The 25817-nt window shown below is 55.0% G+C and overlaps 1 protein-coding gene across 1 annotated transcript in view; it reads left to right on the forward strand.

The window, feature by feature from the left end:
- The window catches only part of CYP46A1 (cytochrome P450 family 46 subfamily A member 1), a 29514-nt gene extending 10903 nt beyond the window's left edge, over window positions 1-18611 (forward strand). Inside the window, exons 4-15 of the mRNA XM_072963998.1 lie at window positions 1869-1942; window positions 2599-2685; window positions 7447-7585; window positions 8310-8420; window positions 9256-9406; window positions 9581-9643; window positions 11603-11675; window positions 13681-13765; window positions 14334-14444; window positions 16767-16855; window positions 17600-17666; window positions 17846-18611. Coding sequence (XP_072820099.1) covers window positions 1869-1942; window positions 2599-2685; window positions 7447-7585; window positions 8310-8420; window positions 9256-9406; window positions 9581-9643; window positions 11603-11675; window positions 13681-13765; window positions 14334-14444; window positions 16767-16855; window positions 17600-17666; window positions 17846-18016 — 1221 coding nt within the window. The 3' untranslated portion in view covers window positions 18017-18611. The remainder of the gene's footprint in view (window positions 1-1868; window positions 1943-2598; window positions 2686-7446; window positions 7586-8309; window positions 8421-9255; window positions 9407-9580; window positions 9644-11602; window positions 11676-13680; window positions 13766-14333; window positions 14445-16766; window positions 16856-17599; window positions 17667-17845) is intronic.
- The last annotated feature ends 7206 nt before the right edge of the window (window positions 18612-25817 follow it).

A 25817-nucleotide genomic window follows, 5' to 3' on the forward strand; every position in this document is an offset into this window, starting at 1 on the left:
ATTCATACAAAGATGCAGGGATCCCTGTTCAAATTTCTGCACAGAGACCTCTTTCTGTGCATAGATACCTCCTCTTGGGTCCTATGCCCTACAAGTTCTAGTCTTTTCTGGCCTGCCTGGCTTCTGACTCCTGTCTAACCAATTTGGAAAGCCTGCTGGGCTATATTTGAGTTTATTTTGTAAATGCCTTTGTCCTCTGGCAGAAAGGTGAAGTAATCCTAGGTTGCAGGGCTCGTGTCTTTTTTTTTCTTCTCCTTCTGTCAGGTTCACAATCCTTCACTGCCCACTGTCCACTGTCTGAAAGCAGACATTCCATACATTTTGCCTATTTTTCTGGCTGTTATGGCAGGAGGGCAAGTCCCTACTGGTTACTCCTCCATGAGCAGAAGTGTGCTGTCAGGGTGGGCATCAGGAGGAGGCAGCAGGTGCTGGGGGTTCCCTGTGAAGCCCTTGTTCCCTGTGCATCAGAGGATCCCTAGCTCCAGGCACAGCAGGCTGTGGGGGCCCTGGCCAGAGCCCGTGTTGAGGCTATTCTCTCTCCATCGGGAGGCCCCTCGGTTTAGGCTGGGAGTGGCTGTCACAGACCTTGGCTGACTCAGGGTGTTTGAGTGGGGCCTGGGATGTGGGCTTTCACTGCCAAGGTCCTTCTGTAGGAGTGGAAAACAGCAGGAGTGTGGCAGTGATAGAACTGGGTTTGCAGATGACAGTGTCTGGGTGGTGGTGGGGTCCCCAGGATGTGGCTCATGACCCAAAATCAACCATTTCTAGAGTTTCCTTTCAGCTGAAAAATTGGTATTAAACCCTTAGGTGCTAAGCTAATAGACACCAGCAGCCCTGGGTTTATAGATAGCAGAGATGTCACCCTGCTGCTTTCCAGCGCCCACAGGATAAAGCCGAGTGCCCCACAGGGCAGGCGTCTGAGATCTGGCCCCGCAGCCTCTCCAGCCCCACTGCTGCTGCCCTCCCCCTACAGGCCTCCACTCCTCTGCCTGCATGTGCCGCGTGACCCAGGCTTTTCCTGCCACGTTAGGGTTGATTGGGCATTCGGTGAGCCACGGAATGCTGCTGTGCTCCTGGCATTGACGGGCGCCTCCTGAGTGCCAGGCGCCATCCCCAGCACTTTTCATGTGGGCCTAATTCACTCTGCACAGCAGCCCCACCAGGCAGGTACTCTTCCTACTCCCCTCTTGTAAGACAAGGAAACAAGGCAGAGGAGGTGAGTAACTCGCCCGGATCACAGACTTAGCCAGTGGCGGAGCGAGGATGCTTGAGCCCTGATTCCTGTTTAAGCCAGTGGACTCCATAGCGGAGCTGTCAACCTCTGGGCTGTGCTGCCTCAAAAGCTGTTAGTTAATGTTACTGCTGCTACTATCAGGCTCTTGGCGAGGCTTCCCTTCTTCCAGGAAGCCTTCCTTGACTTCCATGGCTGGGTTGGCACTAACGACACTGGATCTGTACCGAGTGTCTCTCCTGTGTCCTAGATGCCCTCCCTCCAGGTTTCTCCCTGTCCCCACTCTGGTTTCAGAGCAGCCCAGGCATTTTCTTGTTCTCGCCAGTTTGGAAGGTGGTGCCGTGTGGGGTCCTGAGTGTGGACGCTGTAGTGAGGAAGCCCCCTGCACCTCCCCCCAGCTGTGTGACCTCAGGAAAATCACCTCACCCCTCTGCGCCCTGCTTTCCTCATCCCTGAAAGACAGAACGTCCAGAGGACTTGGGTGAGATCACATCTGTCAGGTGTTCACACCATACCCAGTGCTCAGCTCAGGGCGATTATATGGGGGACGTGGTTCCCAAGATTCAAGAAAACCGCCGAGTCCTTGCTGCTGCTCACGGGTGCACAGGCTCACGTTGTCTTTTCTGGGGCTGTTTAGAAGTTCCTGATGTCAACCAAGTACAACAAGGACTCCAAGATGTACCATGCCATCCAGACTGTGTTTGGCGAGAGGTAAGGTGCGAGGAGGGACCTGAGGGGAGGTAGGAAAGCCTTTGGCTGAGAGGGTCCAGAGTGTTGGGTGTCGCATTAAGGCCTGAGGCCCTGGCGGCCAGACACACAACAGGGGCCACCCATGGTGGCCACTGCTCTGGTCATCAACCGTTTCCTTCTTGTTTCCCTCCACATGGCAGGTGGGAGTGCGGAGGCCACTGCGATTGGGGCACCCGATCACCCCATTTCTTTCTTTCTTCCTTCCTTCTTTTCTTTCTCTCTCTTTCTCTCTCTCTCTTTCTTTCTTTCTCTCTTTCTCTCCCTTCCTTTCTTTCTTTCTTTCTTTCTTTCTTTCTTTCTTTCTTTCTTTCTTTCTTTCTTTCTTTCTTTCCTTCTTTCTTTCTTTCTCTCTTTCTTTCTCTCTTTCTTTCTTTCTTTCTGTTTTCCCTTCCTTCTTTCTTTCTTTCCTTCTTTCTTTCTTATTTATTATCATGGTAAAATTCACATAACATAGAATTCACCATTTTAACCATGTTGAAGTTACAACGCAGAGGCATTTGGTACATTTGCAGTGTGGCGTGACCATTTTCGTCACCCTGTAAGGTGACCCGTCCCCACCAGGCAGGCAGTCCTCTTCCAACACCCCGTTTCTCCCATCAAGCGTTTGTCTCCCGCAGGCTGTTTGGCCAAGGCTTGGTGTCCGAATGTGACTACGAGCGCTGGCACAAGCAGCGCAGGGTCATGGACCTGGCCTTCAGCCGGAGGTGAGTGCAGCCGCAGGCGGCCCCCGGGGTCTTGGCTGGCTGGTCGGAGGCGGTGCTGGGCTGCCAGCGAGGGCGGCCTTGGAAAGGGCGGGCCTTCATCGGAAGGAGTCTCCTCCAGGCTGAAGGGAGACAGGAAAGACAGGGCGTTACTAGCCAAAGAGAGGGCAAGACAGGCAGGCGAGCGGGGCGTGAGTCTGAGAGAGGCCCCCCGTGGTCTGTGAATGTCAGCGGCTGAGCCACAATGATGCCTGGAGGTGTGGGGTCCTCGTCCCCCCAAGAACTTCCCTGGCTCAGATCTCATCACTCGTCATCCGGGTTTTTTATTTATTGTAGGTTTCATTTGGGGGAACACTTTATTTTTTAAATCAATATTTTGAGATATCATTCAAATGCCATGGAATTCACCCACTTACAGGTACAATTCAATGGCTGTTAGTATATTCACAAACTTGTACAACTGTCACTGCAGTTGATTTTAGAACATTTTTATCACCCCCAAATCGGTCACTCCGTTTCTGCTCAACACCCCCAGCTCCTAACAACCACTGACTTACTCGCCCTCTGTGGATGCTCACATTTGAGACATTTCTTTTAAATGCAATCGTATGACATTTCCTTTGGGCCTGGCTTCTTTCACTTCCCATCGTGTTTTCAAGGTTCATCCCTGTTACACCTTGTCTTAGAATTTCATTCATTTTTATTTGTCATTTATTTCCATTGTATTCCATTTTGAGTAACCACTCATCACTTCACAGACGTTTGAGTTGTTTCCGCTGTTGTGAATGATGCAGGCATGATGCATACGACCAAGTTTTTGTGTGGATGTACATTTTCATTTCTCTTGGGTGTAACCTAAGAATGGGATTGCTGGGTCCTATGGTAATTCTATGTTTAACATTTTGAGGAAGATAATCTTTTATTTCGATATAGCTTCAAATTTACAGAAAAATTGTCAAAATAGTCTGAAGGATTTCTGTATCTCTTTTACCCAGACTCACGTGTTGTTTATTGTTTAAATTGCCATTTGTCTTATCGTTTCTTCTCTATGTGTATATATAATTGCATTTATCATTGTCTATGTGTATGTGTGTGTGTATGTGTATATATATATACATATATATATATATGCTTTTTTATATGGTGTATATTTTTTAAACCATTTGAGAGTAAGTTGGAGATGTGACCTCGTCCCTCAATGTTTCTGTGTGTATTTCTTAAGAACATGGATAGTCTCTTATATGACTCTAATTTGGTTATGAAAATGAGAAAATTTAATGTTACTCCAATACTCTTATCTAATCCACAATCCATATTCAAATTTTGTCATTTGTGCAATTATGGCTGTTTTTTCCCTTGTCTAGAATCCAATGAGGGTTCATGTGTTACATTTAGTTACCGTTTCTCTTTAACTTCCTTTGTTCTAGAACACCTCTTAGTCTTGTCTTGAATTTCTTGGTCTTAAGATTACAGGCCAGATGTGTAGAACATCCTTCAGCTGAGTCTGTCTGCTAGTTCTGCACATTTACATGCAAGCTTTGCCTTTTTGGCGGGAATGGCACAGGAGGGATGTTGTGTCCTCCTCAGGACACCGTACCAGGAGGCGCACGCTGTTGATCTGTCTCATTACTGGAGACATGGACTTTGCTCGCTTGGTGCAGGCGGTGTCCTCTAGGCCTCTCCACTGGCAAGTTACTATTTCTTATGTAACTTGTGGATGACTGTATAAACATTTTCACTTAGGCTTTCATCACAGCCTCCTCCCAGGCCTCCTTGCCTCCTGTCTCCCTTCTCCAACGCATTCACCTCACTGCCCTGGAGAGGTCTCACTGAAACTCAGATCTGACCACATCTCTCCCCTGTCCTGCAGCCTTCAATGGCTCCCTATCATCTGAAAGGTGAAGGTGAGACCTCACCCACCCTCAATCTGCCTCCTAGGCCCCTCCAGCCTTTGTACCCTCTCTCCTCCACAATTCTGGACCCACTGGGCTCTTTCTGGCATCTCTGCCTGTATTCCTGTCATTTCCTCTGCCTTATGTGGTACCCCAGGGAATTCCCATGCCTCCTTTTTTTCCTTTTTTGGGGGGGGGGAATGGGGGAAGTAACTTTGTTTGTTTGCTTGCTTATTTAATGGAGGCACTAGGGCTTGAACCCAGGACCTCTTGCATGCTAGGCATGCACTCTACCACTGAGCTATATCCTCCCCAACTCCATGCCTCCTTTGATACCCAGCTAAGATGTCACTGCTTGGGGGAAGTGTTTCCTGACCTTCCAAGCCTGAGTTCATGCCTTCATCATGGTTCCGGTCACATCCGCTGCAATGATTTCTCATTCAGTCCGCCTCCCTCACTAGACCTCAGGTCCCTGAAGGCAGAAGACACACTCTGTCCCTGGACTCCTGCACCTAGCACGATATCAAGCACTTGCAAGCCCTTCAGAATTGTCCACAGAGTGAATTAATGCATGGAGTAGTCTTGATATTCCTGGAGAGTCTCCAGGAGGGATAAAAGGAACAGACTAGACAGAGGCATTTGTTTAATAAATACTTGTGCCGGGAGCCAGGGTTATGAAGGCCAGCCAAGGGGACGTGGTCCTGCCCTCAGGAAGCTTTGAGGTTATTGGAGGACATAGATTCTAACCAGACGGCCACCCATGACATAAATACCAGCCGTGTTGTCTCAGTAAATCCTCTACAGTACACTAGACCTCACATCTCAACGGCACTTTACATTTTATTAAGTGCTTTCACAGACATTTTATTCTGAAAATTTTTAACTATGATAAGATACACATAACAGAAAATTTACCATCTTGTCCATTTCTAGGTGTTCTGCTCAGTGGTAAGTCCACTCACGTTGTGGTGCAACCATCACCATGTATTCTTATTTTTTATTTTCACAGTAAGGTAGTCAGCTAAGAGATGGCTGTTTTATTGGAAATGCAAAATTCGCAGAGTTGCATGAAAGAAGCTTTGGGAGATTTCTGTGTTTATGGAAGTGTCAGTGACCACCAGTGAGTCCTAATTCACTAATGAGGAAAAGAAATAGAAACCACCAGTGAGTTTTATCTCCAGCCACGATCCACAAAGAATATCATTATATGCTTTTATTAAAAAGTATATATTTTGTGGATATTAATTTTACTGAAAGACCTTGGTCCCAACCATTCCATTAAAGACAAGGGGTTGGGATTTTACTGTCCAGCCCAACACTTTCTATCTGCAGTAGCTGTTAAGAGACTCAGTACTGGTGTGATAACCAGCCACATGGGATCCAAATGGACAACTCAAATGTGATTTTTTTAAAAAAAGACAACTACAAAGAATCTTGCAAATAAATATGCACTTGCAAACTCCGTAAGTTTTATGAAGAAAAAGCAAGGGTACCATGGGTACCAAGGGTACCATTGGGCCTACTTGGGTCTTAAGAGACATCTCCCGAGGAGCTGGTACTTGGGTGTCCATCTGGAGAGTGGGCAGATGTTAAGGTGCTATTGGGGCATAGGGATGGAGGGTGGGAGGGAAGAGAGTTCAGGCAGAGGGGGCAGCATGTGCAAAGGCCCTGAGATAAGAAGAAACATTGTGCTTTGGAGGAGCTAAAAGGCCATTGTATTGGGAAGGCAATGCTATAGGTGGGAGTGAACAAGGGCAGACAGCCTCCTGGGCCAAGTGAGGACTGTCCCTTCCCTCCTGAGAGCAACAGGGTGCTGCAAAGCATTTCAGGTGGGCAAGGGACCAGATCAGAGTGGTGCTTTGAGTAGAGGCCTGGGCCACAGAGGATAAGATATGCAGCTGGCATGGGGTGAGGGCAGCAGGGACCACGAGGATGCTGGGGCCTGCGCTACAGCTGGGAAGCAGAGCAAGGCTGGCTGATGGGCAACATGGAGCTGGTATTCTTTCCTAATTAAAAAAATTACTCTTATTTTTTCTCTTCCACCGTTTTCTGTTTTTATTGTTGTTTAAAACCTCTTATTTGGAAATAATTTCAAATTTCTAGGTGAGTTTCAAGAATAAGAATAGAAAAAACACTCATATACCCTTTTCCCAAATTGCTAACATTAAAAATTACTTACAATTTTAAAAGCAGTACTTTCTGTTAGTAAAAATTCAGAAATGTGCGATGTACACAGGGGCAGTCTCCCCCCTTTCCACTCCCTCATGAATGCTGTTTTTGTGAGTTTGGAGCATATCCTTCCATACCTCTTTCTGAGCTGTAGCCAGGCAGACAAGCTGGGTAGCTGTCCTGGGGCAGGGGAGCTGTGGGTTGAGAGCTCTGGGTTGAGGACTCATTTCCATGTAGCGTGGGGCACTGTGACTGTTCAAGGACAGGGAGTGAAATGGGATGACAAAGGCTGTGGATGGTGGCCCCGGGCAGGGCAGGTAAGGAGGGTGGGCAGCGTGAGCAGGGAGGTCAGAGGGGAGACTTCATGCCCTCCAGGAGGCCCCAGAGACTTTTCATCTCTTCTTTCCCACTGTCCTCTGGAGTTTCTACATTGCCACATCTCCCTGAGGTCAGAGTTGAAGGACCCAGGGGCAGACAGGAGCTGTGGAACCTTTAAAACAAGGGTAAAGGGACAGCAGCCGTCCTGAGCAGAGGGGGATGGTGAAGGCCCAAGGCTTAGTTTGATGACTGCAACACCTGGGTCTCGAGGGGAGCCCAGAAAGTGCTCGACGCCACACTGGCCTCCCTCCAGAGCCGGGAGTGCAGGATGTCTGCAGGTCTGGGCTAGTCCCAGAGGCCGCTCACGCCTGTGCTGCTTCCCCAGCTCCTTGGTTAGCTTGATGGAAACGTTCAATGAGAAAGCGGAGCAGCTGGTGGAGATTCTGGAAGCCAAGGCGGATGGGCAGACCCCAGTGTCCATGCAGGATATGCTGACCTGCACCACCATGGACATCCTGGCCAAGGTGATGGAGGGGAGGATGGCGGGGTGGGGCGTGGGACGGGCCACACGGCAGAGGGCTCTTCTTCCCTCCCTCTTCCCTTTCTTGCTTCCCTCCCCTCCCCTCTGCTCCTCCGTGTATCAGCCGCCCCTTCTCTGGGTTGGGAGGGTCACATATCTCCTTGAGCATTGAAAACAACCTTGTATGAGATTGGAGCTACTAACTCATTCTCTAGAAGTGGACACCAAGAGCTGTGGGGACTGGCCTGCAGCTGGTCAGTGGCAGGACCAGGACTGGATCTCAGGTCTGCCTGACTCCCAGCCCAAGCCTACCTCCCCCTCGGCACCCACCACGGCTTGGCGCCCACCCTGGCCCTCTCAGCAGTGGCACAGATAATCGCACATCCCAGTGAAGGGTGGAGTAGACACAGTGAGTGAAGAGTCAGTGTCATTCAACAACTACTAGGAAGCTGGGTGTACAACAGGCACCCAAGGAAGGCCGTACTTCAGGGGTAACGCATCTCGTCAAGGAAAGAAGCCAAGGTTGACTGAGTGGCTACTATGTGCCACTCCATCCTACCACGTCCCGGGGGGCTGGGATTATCATGGGTCATTGTAAGGTGTCAATGACACAATGCACAAAAACCCTTAGGCCAGAACCTCATCTCCACTGAGTAGTGCCAGTCTCCGCCCTGGGTCTTCAAGCCTCGCATCCCCTACATATGACCTGGCCCTTCTCTCTCCCCCAGGCAGCGTTTGGGATGGAGACCAGCATGCTGCTGGGTGCCCAGAAGCCTTTGTCCAGGAAAGTGAAACTGATCCTGGAGGGTATCAGCGCATCTCGCAACACTCTGGCGAAGGTACTGTCTCAGCACCTCTCCGGGGACCAGCCACCTCCCCTGGTGGTGCCTGCACTTGCAGGAGCACCTCCTCCAGTGATTTGTTTCAGAATGGGTTTTGAGTTCTGGTGTGTCTGAACTGACTTCTGAGTCTGTTAAGATTTGCATTCCATCACCTAAAGGAGAGGCTGAAAATCAAAGTGGTTTAAGTAGATTTGCTCTTAATCTTTCTTTCATGTGAAATGATCCTGAAGCAGGCAATCCAGGATGGCTATGATGACTCCATGGATTTCTGGTTCACTGTTGTAAGCACATCTCCTCATTGCTGTAAGATAGCTGCCGGGGGCAGCTATCACCTCTTGTTCCAGGCAGAAAGGAGGAAGAAGGGGGAAAGGTGGTACTTGGGTTGATTCCTGGACAGATGCCCAGGGGCCTCCTCCTGTTCCCTGGGACTTCAGACTCTGAGTTTAGTGTCCCCTGACGCCACCCCATCTTTCCAGCAGCTGACTCCAGCCCACCTCCTTCTGGTCGTGGCACCCTCCTTTGATGCCGTCCTAACTGCCCCATCCTTCAGGGATTCTGTCTGATTTTCCAGTGCTCCATGGACGTTTTAAGTCATCTTTCCCTTCATTTCTAGGGATTTGGTGCAGGAAGGAGAAGCCGGTGCTTGGGCTTAACCTGCCACCATGAGACAGTCTCCTGGCCACTTTATGCTTTCTAGAATGTTCTCACATTCTTCAGACCTCCCAGCTTGCTAGAGCCACTGTGGATTTCTGAAGTCATGTCAGAGCTGGGGGAGAGCGGGGAGGTAAAGCGTGTGCTCAGTGCACCACCCTGAGCTGGAACGCTCATTCAGTTTATGCCAGGGAGGTGGAAGCAACTTCGCGAGATCAGGGAGAGCGTCCGCTTCCTGCGCCAGGTGGGCAAGGACTGGGTCCAGCGCCGCCGGGAGGCCCTGCAGAGGGGGGAGGACGTCCCCGCGGACATCCTCACACAGATTCTCAAAGGTGCGAGGGCTCCCTGGAGGGCTGGGCAGCCGGGGGTGCCCCTGTCAGGGTGACCCATCACAGCTGACCCCAGCTGCCTCCGTCTGCTGGGGGTGCTCTGCGGGGAAAGGGACAAGGATTGTGAGGGTCGTGGACATCTGCTGCTGGGACTCTGAGATGCTCCTTGTCTTTCAGCTGAGGAGGGAGCCCAGGATGACGAGATTCTGCTGGACAACTTTGTCACCTTCTTCATTGCTGGTGTGTAACTTCAGCGGCCACCCAGGGTTCAGAGCTTTTCAGAAATGTTGGGGACCATGGATCACTTAAACCCTGACTCTGAGATTTTGTGGGGGCCGTCTGAGCAGAGTTTTGCTGTGCCATTGTGGAGCTGGGATAGGGGGAGGTCCGGGGGCTCTCTTGGTGGCCTCCAACTTAGTAATGGAGCTGGCAATTGTGGGCACTTATGAGGCTGCCTCTCTGGACTCAGGAGAACACGGCCACGTGATTTCAAGGCTCTGCCTCCCTCGGGATTTGTGGGGAGGACTTTGTCAGACTAGCACCAAAAGGCAAGCTAAGCAACTCCATTCATTCGATCGTCAAATATTTCTTGAGCGTTGTCCTTCACCTGGAAAATCTTCTTCACTCTTCAGTGATCCCTCAGTTGTCTCTTCCTCAGGGAAGCCCTCAGGGATTGCCCAGACTCACCAGGCCCGAGTTAGAAGCTCTTGGTGGAGACAAGCTCATCTCTGCCCACACATCTCTCAGTGTTAGACCATATGTTTATCTGTGTAATTTGGTGAGGTCTGGCTTCTCCAGCAGGCTGTGTGCCCGATGAGTGAGGAGTCACGTTGTTTTGTTCACCTGTGTGTTCCCAGGGCCCAGGGCAGCAGGTGCCCAGAGAGGACAGTGAAATGAATGAAGACCAGGCACAGGGAAGAACCAGATGAGGGACACTTTGTCGTCTGAGGGTGGAGGTGGACAGACAGGCAGAATTGCTTGGGAACCTTGCTGGGCAGTGGATTTTCAGAGGAGGAGGCCTCCCTCCCCTGCAAGAGGGTCATGAAGGAAGAAGGGGTCCTCCACGTGGATGGGGTACAGGAGGGCCCTCCTGGTGGGGAGATGCATTCTCAGGTAGCCCAGGGGACCTGTAGAAGTCGGGTTGGGGCAGGACCTCAGGGCAATGTGCCCCGCACCTGGCAAAGTGCTTGCTGAAGGAAGGACGATGGTCTTCATACTGTGAGCCAGGAGCCTGGGGCCTGGATGTCGCTCTTAAGTAGACCAGCTCTGCAGTCTGGGCCTCAGTTTCCTCATCTGTAAAGTGGGGGCCTGAAGGTGCTCTCTAAGCATCCATTCTGCCTCCCAAAGGGGGTTTAGTGATTCCCCTCTTGTCCTCAGAGCCCACCCCTGTGCCCTGGGACACTGTAGGCGGCCAGCGGAGAGGACAGCTGTGTCTCTCCTCCCATTGTCCTGTGAGGAAACTGAGTCACAGCTGGTAACGCAGAGCCAGGGCCAGCTGGGCCTTCTGGCCACTTCTTCTCTCCCTCCCAGCCCCTCCCCAGTAAAGTCCCCTGGCTGTGACCCACCCTCACGCCTTCCGGTCCTGGGAGCAGCCCCTGGGCCCTCTGGCTGGCAGTGGTTGTAAGCCCCCTACCCTTTTATAGGAAATTTCTGCAACTTGATTCCCTCACACGCCAACCGGGGGTTTGACGCTGTAAGCTTGACCAGATCCTGCCAGAGCCCAGAATCTTCAGGGCAAGTCAGTCCCTGTGGCTGGAGGGGCCGGTGCCCATAGCCTGGGGAGAACTCGGGCCGTGGGCTCGAAAGTCTTACTTGACTTGAATCCTGGCTCTGTTCCTCCTGCTGTGTGACCCACGAGAGACACACTCCTCTCAGCCTCAGCTTGCTCTTCTGCAAAATGGAAATAAACATCCCTCCAGGCCAGGCAAGGCACAGGGTGGCTGGAGGAAGGGGCATCTAGGGTGTGAAACCCAGATAGATACATGAGAACAAAGTCCATTTATTGGACTGCACTCGGTGACACGGGGGTTGCGGAGGCGGAAGGTGTCTCCTTCACATCTGTACATCTGGCTCAGCTGCAGGGGCAGAAGTGAGGGTCTGAACTGCCATCAGGGGGTTGGGGGCTCAGAGGCTGGCCAGGCTGGACCAGCTGCAGCCCCGCAGGCCCTGTGGAGCTGCCACTCTCCTCCTTTCCCACAGGTCACGAGACCTCTGCCAATCACCTGGCGTTCACCGTGATGGAGCTGTCTCGTCAGCCCGAGATCTTGGCGAGGTATGGAGCCGGGAGATGGGGGGCTTCCCTTGAGGTTGGTGAAGGGGTTTATCTGATACCTGGTTGCTAGAGGGCCACCTGCTCCCACCTCCCATGGCTGAGTCCCCTCCAATATGTCCTGTTTCCTTCACCCCAGGCTCTTTGCACATGCTGTTCCCCCATCTAGAAGCTCCTCCCCCTGCTTTTCTCTTGGAGAATTTCCCTCCTCCCCTCCTCCCCCTCCTCCCACTGCCCCTTCTCTCCCTCCTCCCTTCCTTCCCTCTCCTCCTCCCCCTTCCCCCTCCCTCCCCTATCCTCACTCTCCCCCCTCCTCCACCTCCTACCCCCTCTTCTTCACTACTTCCCCTCCCCTCTCCCTTTCCTCCTCAGAAGCCATCTCAGACCCCTGAAGCAGCCACTCTGTGTTTCCCCTCCTAGCCTCCTCCCAGCTCACCAAAGCATTTTCTCCTGGTACTATTTTGCTTTAAGTCTATTTCAGTCATGAAACCGGAAGCTCCGGGAGGGCAGGGACGGCTCTTTCCCTCCCAAGATGTGCTTAGTGCCGGGCCAGACGCTGGCACTCAGGACTGTACAGAGTTCCAACCACAGTGCTGAGGGACCGCTTGTCTTGAGCTGGCAAGACAAAGGAGGGCATCCCTGGGGAGATGGCATTTGAGCGGGGCCATGGGTTTCCTTAAATACAAACAGGGTCCCTCAAGGACTGCTGCACAGGCTGGCTGAGCCCGCGGTGAGTGCAGGCTTGGGGGCGGAGCCCTGGGACGCGGGGAAGGGCCTTCGAGTGCAATGCTTACCGTCGCCAGCATGAAAGGGCGAATTTTTTGCACAATTGCTTGAGAAGATAAACTACAGTTCGCCCTTGAACAACAGAGGTTTGAACTATGTGGGTCCACTTATACGGGGACTTTTTCCACTAAATACCGACCACAGCAGCCCACAGCCCGCAGCTGGTTGAGTCCCTGGCTGTGGAACCACAGGGGCAGGGGCCAACTGCAAAGTTGTACTAGGATTTTCACCAGTGTGGAGGGTTGAGGCCCCTAACTCCTGTGTTGTTCAAGGGTCAACTGTAGTTTCTTGGTTTTTTAAGATATGTAATAGCATTTATTAAAATTTGGGGGGAAGGTATACCTCAGTGGCAGAGTGCGTGCTTAGCCTGGCTGACGTCCTGGGCTAGATCCCCAGTACCCCCACTAAGTAAATAAGTAAATCTAATTACCTACCCTCCCCAAAAGAAAAAAATTTGGGAAAAAAGCAGAGGAGTTAAAATAATAATAATTATTATAATTACAATAATAAATCCACCGATGGTGCCCCCATCCACCCAGAGGTGGTTCATGAAAAATTCCTGAGTTTCACCCTGTATATTATTACGGTGTTGCCCCACATTCCTGCAACCTCTTCCCACATCCACTGTTTTTTAAAAAAATATTGTGGCCATATATATGTATATAAAATATATATATCATATATAATAAAATTGACCATTTAAACTATTTTATGCACACATGTCAGTGGCATTAAGCACATTCACACTCTTGTGCAGCCGCCACCATCCATCTCCAGGACATTTCATCATCCCCAGATGAAACTGTCCCCATTAAACCCTCCCTCTCAACTCCCAGCCTCCCTCCCTCCAGCCCCTGGCAACCTGCATCCTATCTCTGTGAATCTGACTCCTCTAGATGCCTCGAATAAGCCGAATCCTTTGTATTCCTTCTTTTCATTTGCCTTGTTGCCCTCTGTATAATATCCTCAAGGTTCATCCATGCGGCAGGGTGCCCTTCCCTTTTAAGTCTGAGTGACATTCCATTGCACGGATAAATCACTTCTTGTTTATCCACCCATCTGGGTTTGGGTGTGGTGGTTCCTTTAACAAAGGGAGGGCAGTGTGTGCAGCAGGGGAGGGGCCCAGGCCACCCTCTTCACGCTTCCTTCCATCCCCCCTCCTTAAAACTAACTTGGGGACAGTTTCTCCCTGGAGATGAACTTGTCTTTGTCTGACTGACAGGCTGCAGGCCGAGGTGGACGAGGTCATCGGTTCCAAGAGGCACCTTGACTGTGAGGACCTGGGGAGACTGCAGTACCTGTCCCAGGTGAGGGGGGGCGGGGAGCTTCTGGGCAGAGGTGGGCCAGGCCTGCTGCCTCCTGGAACTTTCCAGTAGGGGTTCTCAAGCTCTGCTGCACGTGAGAACCTCCGGGGAGATGAAAAAGATGCCCATGTCCCAGTGGCCCCAGACCAATGACTTCGAGTCGCTGGGAGTGTGATCTGGGCCGCAGCGTTGTTCAGGCTTCCCAGGTGCTTCCAATATGCAGCCGGGTCCGAAGCCAGCCCATCAGCAGAGGTGCTGTATTTGGACTTCTCGGCTGGGCCTGGGGTCCACAAGCCTTAGGCTTCGCATCCGGGGGCCTAGGCCTGACTGACCCCCGGCCTCAACACAGCACAGAAGGAGGCCTTCCTTGAGCTGCCCAGGGTCCTCAGGGTGGTGGGAGCCCTGATTTAGAGGGAGGCCTGGCTCCTGGTGGCTTTGCACAACGCCCCTGTGGCCGCAGATGCACACTCAACACCATGAGTGGGAGCAGAGACGGGTCCAGAGCACGCTCCCGGCACGTTCCGTGGGGTCTCCTGACTTCTCTCGTTATCTCCCCATGTGGTGAATGCAGGTCCTCAAAGAGTCGCTGAGGCTGTACCCACCAGCGTGGGGCACCTTCCGCCTGCTGGAGGAGGAGACCTTGATTGACGGGGTCAGAGTCCCTGGCAACACCCCGCTCCTGGTGTGTAGGGGCCCTGCCTGCCCACCCCCCAGGTGGCCAGTTTGGGGCTGTCCTCTGGTCAGGGGCTCCTCTGAAGCCCGTGGCCCTGTTATCACTGCTGGCCGCCCCGTGCATCCTCGTTTGAGCCTTGCCGTGAACCCGTGATGCCCTTTCTCTCCCCCCAACATGGTCCACTATAAGATTACAGTGATGATTCTAAAAGGGAGGTGCCTCGTTTACAGCTGAGGACGCTGAGGCTCGAAGAGGTCAGGGCACTCTCCTGAGGTCGCACGGCTGCCGGGAGGGAGACACGGGATGTGCCCAGTTTCAGAGCTGGCCCAAGTTGGTCCAGCCCCTTCTCCCTCTACAGCCCCTCCTCCCTCTGAGGTTGACTTTCTCCTCCCGTTCGCCTTCACATTTTGTTTCTCTGGCTGTTTACTCACTCATTCATTCATTCATTCATTTATTCAGGGTCCATTCAGGCACAGTGACCTCCCCTAAACCCACCACCCACCCCCAAAACTAGAATGTAACCACCCCTTCTGATTCCTTCCAGAAGCCGTCACTCTCCCGAATTTTGTGCTTGCCATTTCTTGTGTGTGTGCGCGTGCGCGCACATGCCCACATGATAATTTGTCCTAAGACTTGCCTTGTGACTCAGTACAATGTCTACTAAGATTGTGTAGGTTTCCACGTGTGGCTGCAGGCCGTCCATTTTCGCTGCTGTGTAATATTCTGCCATGTGTGATGCACCAATGCATATCCATCCTGGGGTCCGTGGGCATCTGAGAGGGTCCTGGTTTGTTGCTGTCCTGAGCACACCTGCTGCTGTCAGCGATCCCATCCTCAAGTCCTGGTGCAATGTGTAAACGTGTTTCTTGGGTGTGTGTGCAGGAGTGGGAGGGCTGGGTCATAGGACAAATGAGTGGTCACATGCCTCTTCTCTGTGTGTGTCTGAGTCCTGATCTCCTCTTCTTATAAGAACACCAGTCATATTGGACTAGGGGTCCCTAATGATCTCATTTTATCTTAATTACCTCTTTAAAGATCTTGTCTCTAAATACAGTCACATTCTGAAGTTAGGGCTGGAATATATAAATTTTGGGGGGACACAACCAGCCCAAAACAGAACCCATTTTTATGTTTACAAAGGAGAACACCATGCTCCAATCCCATCAGTTGAACTGCACCCCCTTTCCCGGGGCTCTGTCACATGTTCTCCAGCGCGTATCAAAGCTGCATCCGTGCATGGCTCTTTATTCTGTGTATCTGCTTTTTTGTTGTTGTTGTTAACACCCTGCACCGACACCACCTGCCTTAATGACCATCTCTTACATCCGCAGGGCGAGGCCCTGGGGCTGAATTTCAACCCATGTGTGCAGCCCCGTGGACCTTGAGTGGGCACACCCAGGCTCCAATCCCAGCCCTGCTCCCTGCTGGCTGGGTCATCTCAGGCAAGACCTTGAACCTCTGGGCCTCAGGACCATCCTTGTAAGATAGAGATGATGGTACCTGAATCACAGTCTATTGAGAAGTGTCAACAGGATAATGTATACCACAAGTCTGGCAAAAAAACCCTGGCATGTAGTAGGTCCCCTTTGCTGACCTCAGACCCTTTCTTATGCTCCCACTCAGCTCCAGGCCCTCCTTCCAGCCCTGGCTACCTGGATTCTTATCCAGAGAACCAGGGGCAGTACAGGCTTGGGGAGACCCTTTGTGCAGCAGCCGGCCCCAGGGCCCAAGTTACAGGACGTGTTTGGCCCCTGGGAGGCTGTGCACAGGGCATCAACCCTAATTAGAAGGTTCTAGGGCATAGAGGGGTAGGTGAAAGGCTAGAGAGGGTCTGTGGCTCCCCCCCCGCCCCTCCCCCAGCTGGAACAAACCTTGTGTTGAAGAGAAACTTTGAATAATGACAGCGCTCAGGAATCTACAGAGATGGTCTCGCAGCAGACCTGAGTTTGCATCTCATTTGGCTACTTCCTTGCTAGGTGACCTCAGGCAAGTCAGGAACCTCTGAGCCTCAGTCTCCTCATCCGTAAAAGAGGGATAATTGTAGCTCCCCCCCAGGGTGAGGCCAAGCATGGGGTGATGCAGCCCACCTAGCTGGTGGGTGGCCACCCACTGGGCTGTCTCCTTTCTTCCTCTTAGAAACTTTCCAGGGGCCAGTGGAATCCCACACTGGCCCAGATGGGTGGGTGGGGAGGTGGGCAGGTGGAATAGAGCAGGGGTCGGGGGTGGGGTTACTCTGCTCCCAGTCTCCCCACCGGGTGGCTGCAGCAGGTGGGGAAGGTGCGAGGGAACCAATCCTTGGAACCAGAGACCAGCGGATCCTCTGCCCGGCAGTTCAGCACCTACGTCATGGGGCGGATGGACACATACTTTGAGGACCCGCTGACTTTCAACCCGGATCGCTTCGGCCCCAAAGCACCCAAGTAAGTCCCTCTTCAAGGTATCCACCAGTGGAGGCCTGGTGGGAGAGGGGCAGTCCCAGCGGCCTGTGCCCACACAGCCTTCCACATCACTGTGAAGGAGCTGTGATCCCCACTCTGCCCTCATTTACAGGGAGGAAGCCACAGCTCAGAGAGGTTAGGTAACTTGCCCAAGGACACACAGCCAGTAAGTGGCAGAACTGGGGTTTGAGCCCAGCTCAGACTAGTTTTAAAGCTTGTGCTCATAACCAGTCCCTTATACTGGGAAGCCCTGTGGCTTGGGCAAGTGACTCCACCTCCCCTGGCCTTGAGGGTCCGGTCTGAGAGATGGGAATACCAATGGCTTCCTCCAGAGGTGGCAGTGGGAGTGAAAGCTTTCAAGTACCAGAGCAGTGGTAGGGAGGGGAGCTGGGCTCTGGGGACAGATGCTTGACCCCAGACCCAGCCTAGACATGGGACCTGCTGAACAAGTAAGTGACATAGGACCTGGGTGAGTCGCTTTACCTCTCTGAGCCTCAGTTCCTCCTTCTCGGAAATGGGAACAATAACAGCTCCTTCTGGAAGGCTCAAAGGAGGATGCGAAGAGGAAAGTCTGACCCAGAACTTAGCTGTGTCAGCTGTTGATGTCTTTAGTGTGTTCGGAGACCGACCCTGGCCCAAAGCCGGTCATCACGAGGGATGGCTTTGTCCCGACTGTCACAGGGCTGCCCAGCCGCGGCCTCCTGACACCTCTCTCCCCACCCACAGGCCGAAGTTCACCTACTTCCCCTTCTCCTTGGGACCCCGCTCCTGCATTGGGCAGCAGTTTGCTCAGGTAGGAGGGTTTCCTGCCCAGAAGTATCTGCGGGGTGGCGTCTTGTCCAGGAATCATTCAGGCCCTGCTCCAGCGGGCCCCTGGGCTGGGGGCTGGGGGCGGGGACCCAGGTGGCCGAGGCGTTTGCTTTTCATTCCTGCCACAGACTCCCCGCTTTCCCCCACCCCCTGCACTCACAGATGGAGGTGAAGGTGGTCATGGCCAAGTTGCTGCAGAGGCTGGAGTTCCGGCTGGTGCCAGGGCAGCGCTTCGGGCTGCAGGAGCAGGCCACGCTCAAGCCACTGGACCCCGTGCTGTGCACCCTGCAGCCCCGGGGCTGGCAGCCTGCGCCCCCACCCCCACCCTGTTGAGGGGCCTTGGGCCCCACTGGACTCTTCGGTGAGGGCCATGCCCACCCTCCTCTGCAACCCCGCAGCCACCCACCCTGATCCTTGGCCCTCTTCCTCGGGAGCATCCTCCATGCTGGCTCCCATTGGGCCCTCTGCCAACCACCGCCTGCTACACACCCCTCAGAGCTCCCCGTCCCCTGCTAACTCCGCTGCACTTCCTGAACCAGCCCCTGCCTAACTCCTAGCTGCCACCCAGATGTACTATCATCTCCCCTCACCTCTTTGCACAGGCCACTCCCCCGCCAGACACCCTAACTCTTGCTCATCCCCTAAAACCCTCTTCAGATGTCACCTCCTCCAGGAAGCCCTCCCTGACAACCCCCACCCCCGGCCGGGCCAGGGGCCCTTCCTCTGTGCTCCCTTGGTCACCTGTGCTACCTCTAACACCACACTGACCACACTGTATCGTGAGTGTCCTTTGACGTGACCAACTGCCCTGCCAGGCTATGAGTGCCTCAAGGGTGGAGTCTGTGTGTGATTCATCTCTGAGCCCCCTGTGCCCACCCATGGCCTGGCACAGAGTCGATGCTCAATAAATAAATACATGTTGACTGCATGAATCAACGGCCAGACCGGGTCATGGTCCTCTGGCCTCAGTTTGCTTATCTGTAAAATGGGGGCAATGTGGAGGCCAGTCTCTCTAAGGGCTGATGCAGCTCTAGAAGCCACCCCCGGAGATGCCCAGACAATGCCACGTGTGGAGAAGACCACCCAGGTTCCCAGGAAGGCTCCGTGTTAGTAGAAGGCTGCTCCCTTGTTATATGTGAGGCCGTGCTCCTCGGTATGGTGTGAAGTTGGGACTCCAGGCAGTTTTGAGACTTTGATTTGAGAGGGTCAGGGGCCCAGAGGCCTGTGGGGTCTGATCTATTCCCAGCAAGGGCACTGGAGCCCTCAGAAGCTCTCTCGGGCAGCTTGGTGAGGCTGAGTTGGCCTCACGCCCACTGTAACCTCTGCACCTGCTGGCCCAGTGCTGCCCCTACTGACCTGGGCAGAGGGGGCTGAGGGGCCCAGTCCTCATGGCAGGGGGTGGGGCCAAGCAGTGGCCAAAAGGAGGGAAATACTGGACCAGCCATGTCCTCTGGGCCTGTCCGAGGGAGAGGGCCTGCCCCAGGTTCTCCTTCAGCACATGGGAGTTTATCCTCGCGTGGGAAGAACAAACTGCCCTGGTCCACTGCCCTGGGTGTGTGCCCTGGAAAGTACCCCCCCTCACCCGGGAGGGCATGGATCTGGGCTGGCCCCCGCTGTGCATGGGCTTCTCAGTCCTCGCCGCAGTCTTGAATGGCATCTCCGAGGGATCTTCCCGCTTAGCAGATGAGGAACCTGCGACTCGGGGAGGAAGTGACGTGCTCAGAACAGGTGGGTGAACGGCACCGCAGTGGAGCTGGGGCCCCGGCCCAGGCTGCGCTTGGGGGCCCCCAGGAGTGGTTTCCCCCAAGCTCGTCGCCTCGGGGTGCCTCTGCAGCTGCAGATTCCTCGCCCAGTGAGGGCCCTCATGCTCCCCTCGACCCCTGCCCAACCTGAGCACTTGGCGGGGCCTTATCAAGCTACTCCCCACCCTCTCTGTTTCCATCTCCCTGCCTGGGGAGCCCCAGAGCCTCCTGTGACTCTGAGGATGGTGCGCCTGAGCTCTGCCTCCAGCCACATGGCCAAACCCACTCCGTGCTCTGTGGCCCAGAAGCATGTCCTTCCCACGGCCACTCAGTCTCCTCTCCTCTTGTTCCTGGGCCCTCAGCCCGGCACTGCTTCCGGGACCTGTCCTGTCCTGCTGTGACCCTCCTGCCATGGCTGGGCATGGCTTTCACAGAACAGTACCTCCTCACTGTCCATTCAAAAGGTCCATAGGCCACCAAGCCTCAGAGTTCCAGATGCACAACCTGCCATGGCCCAGAGAGTCTGGAGGGCTCAGTTCCCTCTGGAAACTTCGAGTTGTCCTCACCGTCCCCTGACTTAGCAAATATCTGCCCACTGCTGAGCCTAAGCCTTCACATCATTATTTCTTCCAGTCCTCTTGAGTAGGGCCCATTTCACAGATGAGAAAGTCAAAGCCGCAGCACACAGCCAGGCCCTAGTGGAGTCATGACTCACACCTGTGGCCCTTTGCACCTGGTGGCCTGCCGGGGGCGCAACACACCCTGTCACTGCAGGCCTGGGCCTGCCCCTGGGCACTGGAAACCCAGGGCTGGAGGGCTGAGGCACATGGGAAGTCAGACCTGAACCCTCCACCCCAGCTCTGCTGTGGTCCTGACCCTCCCAGCCCACCTCCTTCTCTATAAAACAGGCTTTTCTTGAGCAGGCAAGTGGTTCTCAGGCCTGGCTCTGTAGACAAGTCACCTGGGCCAGTGGGATCAGTTTATGGGGTGAGGCCTGGAAACTTTACTTTATAAGCCCCCAGGAGACTCGGGTGTGCACAGGGTTGGTACCAACCCCTGGGACCCAGGCAAGATTGATGGGACTGAGACCAAGGCCCTGCAGCCAGATCTCCTGGGGTCAAATCCTGCCCCACCTGTCACTGGTTACCAGGCTTGGCCCCTAGTTTCCCCATCTGTAAGGAAGGACAAATAACAGGACCCAGGTCCTAAGGTTTTTGGGAGAATTACGAGCATTCTACGTGGACAATGGATGGTGCTAAGCACAGAGCCTATTAGCGTCAGTGCTGCGGACCCACTGGCTCGGTCACTGGTGGCATCTTTATCTCTGTTACCTCCAGGAAAGGGAGGGTTTTCCTGGGAGGCCGAGTCATGCAGTACCCAGAAGGGCCACACGGTGACGCCCCGGAGCAGCTCTCCGGTCCACGCGGGCAAGATGGGCGGTGCCTCCCCACCCGGCGGAAGGTCCAGAGGTCCCGAGGGGGAGGGACCCGAGGCGACGTAAACCCAGCCTCCTGGAGGAGGGGTCAGGGCGAGAAGGTTCGGACCCGGGCCCCCTGCGCGGGTCGTCTGGGGCATCCACTGATCACTGGGATGGGGGTGGGGAGGGGGGCATCACGGTTCCTGTTTCACAGATGGGGCCACCGAGGCGGGCGAGGGTTGGGCAGCTGGGGATCCTCCACGCAGGTGAGGGTGCGGAGATCACTCGGTGGTTCCTCCTCTCCGGACCATGGATCTGGCGGTGGGATGCTAATAGGCCCGTGGTGGGAGGAGCCGGGCGGCCTGGGCTCACCTGGAAGGGGCAGCTTTGGCGGGGGAGAAATGCATAGAGATGAGTCCGGAGTCAGGCTGTTTCCCGCTGCCTCGTTAGGTGGCTCGAGGTCCCCTCCTGCCCTGCCACTCCCTCCCGTGTGACCTTGGGCAGTTATGCCCCTTTCCAACTCACCCCCTCATCTGTAAACCTGGACAGGGTGAGGCGGGAGGGCACAGGGCTTTGGGGCTACCCTCTCTCCATGGCAGGAAACTTCCAGCCTGCACTCACCCAAGCCCATCCCTGGCTCCTCAGGGCGGGGCTGTGCTGCTCTGACACCTCCAATGCACTCATGCTGAGTTTAAGTCGTCTCCCACGGCCACCGCCCCAGGGGCCTGGAGGCTGGGGGATAACGGGGGATACCTTGGGGTGTCTTCTGGCCCGAGCCAGGTTGGGGTTGGCCTGAGGAGCCTTGTCTGCTGGCAAAGGGGTGAGAAGCTTGGCCCAGCGTGGCCAGGTGGGAGGTGTTATATATGGCACTGGAACAGGAGGCTGGCTGCTCCCCATCCCCCACTGCACCAAATGACATGGCTCCTTGGCCCCCACCCAGAGGTGAGGGAGTGCCCCAAGGAACCCAGGAGCTGCCCACGCTTTACACCCCACGGACACCCAGTGCAGCTGGCTGGGCCTCTGGGGGTCCTAACCTGGCTGGGAGCCTGGAGGCCAGAGGCTCACCCAAGACCACCCAGGCAGCCATCCGCTCAGGGTGCCTGGGCCAGCTAGAGGCCCCTGGGGCTCCCAGAGCTGCCCTGGAGTGTGTGTGTGTGTGTGCCCTGCATGGGTGTGTCCACTCATGTCTCTCTGTCTCTGTGTTTCTGTCTCACGTGGGAGGCTGCGTGTATGGGTCTCAGCATGTGTGTCCACGTGTATCTGGGTGTGTGCCTGCCTCACGTGAGCTGTAAGGAGGTGTCCTTTTGACCTAAGGCAGTGGGCAGGAACTACTACAAGTGTTAGACCCCTACTGTGCATCGCACACCCCCTCCTGACCCAACAGGTGAGGTGGCCTGCCCAGGCCCACACCCAGGAGGCGAGGGTCCATCCGTGGGGACATCCACTGTCCTTCTTCAAGTCATGGGCACCAAGGCCCCAGGTGAGGCTCCTTGTTTGAAACATTCCTCCCTCTGTTTACAGGGGAGGGGGGAAACCAAGGCCCAGGAAGATGGGGTCTCCAGCAGGGAGTCACTGCTGGGACCCCTGAGACCCAGCTGGGCTCTGTGAGAATATGGGGAGAACAGGTGCCAGCAGGAAGCAGGGTCTTGTTGACCTTGACCTTGACCCCTCCATGCTTGGATGCCCCTCCTGCCATTGATCAGGCAGCCCTGACCCTCCCTCCCTCCTGGGACACTTTCCTCCCAGCATCAGCACTGGCTGGCTGAGCTGTGGGAACTCTGGGGCCAGACTTTCTTGGGGCAGGTGGGGGGGGGCAGGAGGTGGGCGGAGGAAGTGGTGCTGGGCACTTGGTCAGGCGAGTGCTCACTGCGAGGCCCATGGTCATCCTCCCCTGTGAAGTGGGACAGTGGCGTACCCTGAGACTGCACAGGGAGGGAGGGCTCAGGGAGGACCCCAGCTGACCCACTGACACCCCACAAATGTGCACCTCCGCACCCTGTTCCCCATCAAGCACCCCAACCCCTGCTGACTGTGGAGGCCGACCGAGCAGCCCGCCCGCCCCTCTCACCACGTCTCCCGCCGCTGTCCATTCCCGGGCACCCTGAGCTCTCTGCTGCAGCTTCTCCTCCACCAGAACCTGACCGGTTCCTGCCGGGATGTCTGGCTCTCCCTCTGGGTCTCTGCCTGCTCCTCCCTGACCACATCCCTCTCTCTACACTTGGCCCTGCCCTTCCTCCACCGCCCTTCACGAGCCTGTTTGCCCGGCGAGGCTGCGTCCATGTCCTGCTCAGGCCGCTGTCCATCATGGGTGCCCGCCGGGCTGGTGAAATGGTATCAGACTCGTGACCCAGGACCCTGCCAGGCCTCGGTGCCCATGACAGGGACACAAATGTCTGGCCGGAAGGTCAGAGCTACAGGATGAGCTCTGGGGAGTCAGAGGGCACAGGTGCGTGTGTACACACCACACACACACACGCGCGCGCGCTCACGTATCTACCCCCTGCACATGCATGTCAGGCGCACACAGGAAAGTGCACACACACGCCTCTACGCACGTGCTCCCATGCACCTAGGTGCTCACCCACACACTATCACACTCATGATCGCAGGCACACACACAGTGGGCCCATGGCTACCGCAGTGACCTCAGAAGCAGAGGAATTGAGTTGTTTTTTCCCCCAACACATGTTCCCATAGTAAAGAAAACAGGAAGGGACTTGGAGCCGGGGCAGGAAGCGGAAGTGGCCTGCACACAGCTAGCTGGCTCCAGCTGGGTGGACACCAGACGGCAGGTTTGGGTGGGACTCAGGGGCAGACAGACAAGTGGCTGCAGGGTGGGGAGGAGGTGTGCCCCCTGTGGCTAATCCCCACTGAAGCCCCCACGGGCATCACCCCTCTCATTTCCAGGCAAGAAATAGAGACTGGGCTTGGCTCCTCCTGATCACCAAGAAGGGCCCATGGAGCTGGCATCAGACCCAGGCCCACCTGATGTCACTCCCCCTCTGTCCCAGCTTCTGCAGCTCCACACCCAGCAGTGGCCAAAGCGAGGCCCTCTGACCAGAACACAAGGTGCCCTGGGGAGGTCTTTCTACAGCCCCACTGTTTGTCCAGCTCTGTGTGGCACTTGGACCGGACTCAGGCAGTCTCAGGGGACGCCCTGAGGTGAGCTCCACGACGTGCTCCTCTGCGGATCCAGCCCAGCCCGGGGAGCCCTGAGCACACACTGCAGGAGGCAACACTTGGGATGGGGCCATCAGCCCTGCCCGCGAGGCCCCCAGGGGCCGTGCGTGCCTGATGGCAGGGACTCTGTGGAGTTCTGCCTGCCTTCAAGCCCGGCCCAGGCTTGGGTGCCCAGGAGATGTTCGTAAATGCCCTATCCGTGTAGAGATGGAGGCACATAGAAGAGCCACGACCCACCCAAGGCCACGCAGTGAGGCAGGTCAGACCCACCCGTGCCCTCCTGCTGCAGCTCCGGGGGAGGGCACAGTGCTAAGTGGAGGCCTGGGTGTGTGGGCTCCCTGCCGCCCCCTCCTGGCCACCCCCTCTCTGGGGATGCTACGGCATTATCTCCATTAGTCCTCCAAACCCCGCAGGTGAGACTCCTCCCCTCTCTGCAGGTGGGGAGGCTTCAGGGACCTTCTTTCCTTGCGGACCTGCATCCTTTTTCCCTGCACACCCTCCCAAGGCACAGGGCAGCTGGGTTTCCGCTCACTCCCACAGTTTGGGGATCCTGGAATCACATCAATGTGGTTACGAGGGAGGAGGGGGACTTCTGGGGGTGAAGGGGCTAGGAGGTGGAGGGCTCCAGGGACAGTTCCAGTCTTGCTTTGTCTTTTTTTCCTTATTTAATATAAAAGTCTCAGGTAGGAGGGACCCAGGATGACCAACTGTCCTGGTTTGCATGGGACTGAGGGTTCCCAGAATGCATAAGGACTTTCAGGGCTAAAAGAGGGGAATGCCCAGGGAAACCAGGACAGGCACTCTAGAGGGGCCCCAAAGCCATTTACCATAATCCCGCCTGATGCCTGAACTCTCCACTGTGTTCTCACTCAGTGGCTGTCTAGCCCTGCTTACACACCTCCAGTGACAGTGAGCTCATTACCATTCAGAACAGCAAGAGCCACCAAAAGGCAGACACAGCCAGGACCAGGCACTGACAGCAGTGAGGTCAGAGTTTGTGGAGCAGCATGCAGGGGCCCCTGGCCTGCCATCGGGGGCAGTCAGATAAGACTTCCCATAGGAGGAGATTGGTGAGAAGGACAGGGAATTCCTTACCAAGGGAACAGCATAGGCAAAGGCAAAGAGGCCTAGAACCACCTCACAGGGATTGAATTCCTTTGTTGTTCTCCCTGACAGCTGGTGTGACTCCACAGCCCTTCTCCCACTTGCTCTCTGGGAGGGGGCCCCTCCTGCCTTCAGTCCCGGGGTCTCTGAGCTAGGAAAGGCTTCAATGCTGATGGAAGAACTGATGGATGCATTAGAATGCCATTCTCCCTACATTTCATTTTTTCTGAGCCTCATGGACCCTTTAACACTAACATCTGCCCCCTCCTCCAGGAAGCCTCCTCTGGCTTCCCTAGCCCTGGATGCCTCCCTTTCCAAAAGTATCAACCTTCCTCTCTCCTTGGGATCACTACCGCCTCCAGCCCCTGCCAGGGGCCCCGTCACTCTCCATCAAGCTCTTACCTCTTACCTTTGCATTTACTGGTCTCTCTTCCTAGAATGTCCTCTCTCCTCCTGAGAAAACTTTGTTGTTCCTCAAAAATGTATTTCAAATGCCAGCACTTCCAGGAAGCCCTCCAGTATCTCTCTGACTGGGGTTGATACCAGCTTTCTCTTTAAGTCCCTTTACTCCCTCTGTGCTCTACATGCAGAACCAGGTAGACCTCAAGCCGGGGGTGGGGTGGGGAGAGGGATTTACCGGAGCCCAGCCCTGAGAACTCTGCCCAGAGCCCTCCACTTGCTTCATTGCCTT

Source organism: Vicugna pacos, chromosome 6, assembly GCF_048564905.1.
Source record: "Vicugna pacos chromosome 6, VicPac4, whole genome shotgun sequence".
NCBI lineage: Eukaryota > Metazoa > Chordata > Mammalia > Artiodactyla > Camelidae > Vicugna > Vicugna pacos.